Below are 4,665 nucleotides of genomic sequence, written 5' to 3' on the forward strand. Positions count from 1 at the left end.
ATCCCAAGTGAGTACTCTTACTCATGTTTTCATTTATTTAATTGTTACTTTTATTTTTAAAGTTAGTTTGTTATTTTTTTGTAAATTTAACATATATATAAGAAAATAAACCAAAGTTTAAAAAATAGGAAGTAAAAGTTTGTTATTACTCATGTGATGAATACGTAATATATTTTCTACAACTGGTCTTTGCAAAATTAGTTAATTTCTAAATATTTTTATAGATTCCAAAACCAATGGGAGTACGTAAGGGTTGGATCAAACAACTGGCAGTGGTTTGTGATTTTAAGGTAAATGTTGCCTAAATATGTCATTATAAACTAAAAAAAGCAAATATTTGCCACACTTTGTTTATTACACACCAAGCATTGCTTTCACTTTAAATTATCAATTTTTCACAACTGAAATATTTAAACAATTTTTTTTTCTGTTGTTTAAGACAAGTTGGTATTAAGCACAATCCAACAAACAATTATGTTGTAGTAGTTCTTGTTATATAAGCAAATTATGTTGTAGTTGTTCTTGTACGACATGAGCGATGGGGGTCGAGGCGTAACGAGTCAACCCAGCGTTATCGCAAGTCAGGTGATTGACATGCGTGATGAGCAGTTTGCGGTGGTTCCTGTCACTGCAGTAGATGTTATTCACGCAACTAAGAAAGAGCTACCTTGTATATTTCGGGTTAGTTTGTGTTTTATTGTTTTTTTTAATACTGGTTTTAGTAAAAAATGTATATTAATTATGTTTAAATTTAGCTTGGGGTAATGGGCCAACTCTAGTTTATATCTCAGAACCATTAGCATGTCATGCTGTGGAATCTTACTGTTATGGAACAGAACTTCACAACTTGGCTTGTTTTAATGTTAGTCCACAAATACAGCTTCACCCCACCCACTGTGAAAGCTCCAGCATTCCCTAACCCCTAAGTGCTTGCGTTAAAACTTAACCCCCATTATAATACACAGGTTGTAGCATCGTGCATGCATCGACCAGTATTAAGATCACAAGTCCTTCTACTTGCTGAATCAGAAACAGCCAAAAGCAAATGGGTTGGCGCGTTAAGTGAAGTTTTAAGAATTCTACGCAAACACCAACTTCGAGACAAATCGGTGAGTATTGTGAAAACGTACACCAATCTGAAAGAGATTGCAATGATAGGTTCAAGGCTCGGGGCTGGTACCAATGTAGGCGTATGTATGCCTGGCAGCAAAAGTATACATTTCCTTAAAAAAAAAATAATAATAATCAACCACAAAGTTACGTAGTAACTCATAAGGGGGCACGAGGTGTGTGAAACAGAACACCTATGTTATTATAACAGCTCTCATTGCCTCTCCATGCAAGGATAAACAGTAACATTTGTGTCAGTTGAAGTACACAAATCGTAAGAAACAAAACACAAGTGTTATACCGACTGTCATTGCAACACCACGCAAAGATAAATAACTTACATTCAACCATTAATTCGTGTTACATAATTATTTGATTGAAACACCAGATATACCGCCCTCTTGAGACGTACGATCCCACCCTCCCTATGATCAAATCATCAATGAGTGCATCGGTTATTGATCAAGACAGGGTAGCCCTTGGTACAGAAGAAGGCTTGTATGTGTTGGAGTTCAGGACAGATGGTTAGTATATATATAATTATTTAAATATTCTGCTGTTAATATTCTGCTGTTTTTATTTACTCTTTAATTGGTACTTTGTCTTTTTGCTGTTTATATTAAGTTTTTAATATAACTTTTGCTGTTTTAACTTTTTTTTATTAGGTAGTTATTGTAAAGAATTTCTGTTACCCTTTTTTAAAAGTTTTGTTTATTTTTGCTATTTTTCAGTCTTCTGAAACCTTTTGGATTTTGTTAGAAATTCCGTGCTTGGATCTTAAAAATTGTTTTGTTGGTTTTTCCAAATAAATCTTTAACGTTCTGTTGTATACACTCATGTTATAAATTCTTTTATTTAAAAAAAAATCTTAATAAGGGTGTTAAAATTGAATTATAACTTTAACCCAACATTTTTCTTTAAGAAATCGTAAAAGTTGGCGACGCCAAAAAGATCTACGCGATCGAAGTGATTCCCCAGGAAGACATGATTGCCGTTATATCCGGAAGGAACCGGCATATTCGTCTTCATTCGTTATCCTCGTTGGAAGGGGGAGATGGGGAAGCAATAAAGATCGAGGAAAGCAAGGGGTGTAACGCGGTTACAAGCGGTCCGTTCAGACAAGGATCAACAACTTGTTTGTGTGTTGCTATTAAGAAGTGAGTGGTTTGTATTATTATATACGCAAGAAGGCCAAACTTAGGGTTTAAAAAAGTATTCACTGTAAGTGTAACTGTTTTAACAACTCGATTGTGTGGGCTGTTAAGAAAGGAAGTTGCTGTAATAGCTTTTAAGCCCATGCGTTTTAAACAGTTTGTAGGAATGTGGTAGTTTGGCACAGTGGGTAAACTTACATACATGCCCAATGGTAACTCGTAATAAGTCGTAAGTGGGCACGAGGTGCATGAAACAGAACAGTCGTGTTACAACCACTGTCATTACTCCATCACATGAGGATAAATAAGTTACATTAAATTATAACTCTTAAGTAATTGATTAAAACACACCATCTGGAATTAATATTATTCTTCCTAGACATGTGTTTGTGTACGAGATGAACAACACTAAACTACGTCACAAACGAATCCGAGACATCATGTTACCGAGTCCTGCTCAATGGTTATGCGTGATGAACGAACGGTTATGTGCGGGTTATGTGTCGGGGTTCGCTCTCTTCAGTATACAAGGAAATGGAAAACCAATTCGTAAGTTTTATGCAAATTATTGTCATGTATAGTAGGGTGGGGTAAGATTAGATACCTTTTTGTTATATTTTCTCGTCCCGATTGGTTGTAAACAAAGAACATTCAAAAATTTATAAAACCAAATCCTCATTGTTCCCATAAAGCGTTATATGCTTAAAACAATAAAAAAAACGAAGATCTTAAGATGAAAATCATATCATACATATAGGCCGTCATATTTGTATTGAAGTTGTCCTGAAAACAAAATTATAATTTAAAATAAAAATCTGTCACGTCACATATCTTCTGTCATGTTTTTATTAAAAACACCCAGAAAACCCTTTTTTTATGCAGCTAATAATAACAGTTAACACATATGATATTTCTTTCCAGCACTTATGTATTATGATGATGGTTCCCTTGCATTCTTATACCAACCACCAGTTGATGCATTGTGTGCTGTGGATGTTTCTACCAAGGAATGTTTACTATGTTTTGCAAGTAAGATAAACTGTTTTGAAACTTTTAAAAACTTTTTAATAAAGTACAATTATTTTTTAATTTGTTTAAAAAAATAATATATACATGTTTTCAAAGTAAGATAAACTGTATTGAAGATTGTTACACTTGTAGAACTTTTTTACTAAAGTACTGAAAAAAGAAAACGAAACATTTGGTTTTAAAGAAATATTTCTTTATTTAAAAAAAAATTAATAAACAGTAACAGACAGAGTAAAACACATAAGCAATACAACAAACACAGCAACACACATACACACATAACCATTATCTCCCCAAACAGCATGCGGTGTATATGTAACATGGGATGGTAGAAGATCACGTCAACAAGAACTAATGTGGCCGGCACCACCAACTGCTATTGGTGAGTTCTATATATTATCCATATATAACATGGGTATATAATATTATATATAATATAAAAAGTTTTGTATATTCTATGGGCAACTGTGCCAGTTATGATATGTTATAAATTTTTTTATAAAGACCAAAGTTAGTTTTAGGAAAATTTATAAAATCAGTTATAAATATAAAACAGTTACACTTTTAACTATCATTTTTTAATATTCATATATTTGTTTTTGTCGCTAGGTGTATGTGTTATTAGTGTGAAAAAGATGTTCTGGCCAATTGTTTTTGTAATCTTGAATGTCAGATCTCACAAAGAAAAAGAAGATTTTTTTCATAGTTATAATATTCCTGCAGTTTACAATCGCCCATATTTGGTTGTGTATTCGGAAAACGCGATTGACATATTTGACCCGGCGTCTATGGAGTGGTTACAAACAATCCCACTGAAGAAAGTTCGACCTTTATCCACTGATGGTTCGCTTAACCTTGCATGCTCCATGGAACCTCCTAAGCTTGTTCATCTCAAGAATAAATACGATGGTAAGTTATTGATGGGGTGCTACTTTTTCAAACTGGAGGGGCAACTTTTAATCACCCAGAGAGTTAAATATGTGGTGACTTGGCACAGGTGTAAGGGTGACAGTCTGGCGGCGTGTCGCAATGGCTGGGGGCCTGCCTCTAACCTAGAGGTTATTGGTTCAAGGTTCGTCGCTGCCTCTATTGTTGGCATATGTGTCCTTTGGCAAAACACTTAATGACAATTGCTTCAACCCAGTGGTCACTAATGGGTTGTCTAAATTGTCGCCATACATAAAAACCAAAAAATTAAAATTCCCTTAAATAATCACCCACAAAGTAACATACATGGAAACTCGTAAGCAAGCATAAGGTGTATGGAACAGAACACCTGTATTATAATGACTTTCATTGCTGCTTTACTACCATAGCTATCATGCAACCTCTACAACCCACATAAGAATGATATAACCCACACATCAGAAGG

The 4,665-nt window shown here is 34.2% G+C and overlaps 1 protein-coding gene across 3 annotated transcripts in view; it reads left to right on the top strand.

The window, feature by feature from the left end:
- Nucleotides 1-4,665, top strand: part of LOC100182779 (serine/threonine-protein kinase MRCK alpha) — a 22,251-nt gene that overhangs the window by 13,539 nt on the left and 4,047 nt on the right. For all 3 annotated transcript variants that reach the window (XM_009861718.3, XM_018813711.2, XM_026836247.1), the window contains exons 24-32: nt 225-290; nt 517-681; nt 966-1,109; nt 1,499-1,634; nt 2,033-2,267; nt 2,644-2,813; nt 3,186-3,293; nt 3,595-3,675; nt 4,017-4,202. In XM_009861718.3, the coding sequence (XP_009860020.1) occupies nt 225-290; nt 517-681; nt 966-1,109; nt 1,499-1,634; nt 2,033-2,267; nt 2,644-2,813; nt 3,186-3,293; nt 3,595-3,675; nt 4,017-4,202 (1,291 nt within the window). The remainder of the gene's footprint in view (nt 1-224; nt 291-516; nt 682-965; nt 1,110-1,498; nt 1,635-2,032; nt 2,268-2,643; nt 2,814-3,185; nt 3,294-3,594; nt 3,676-4,016; nt 4,203-4,665) is intronic.

This window comes from Ciona intestinalis, chromosome 10, assembly GCF_000224145.3.
Source record: "Ciona intestinalis chromosome 10, KH, whole genome shotgun sequence".
NCBI classification, from domain to species: Eukaryota; Metazoa; Chordata; class Ascidiacea; order Phlebobranchia; family Cionidae; genus Ciona; species Ciona intestinalis.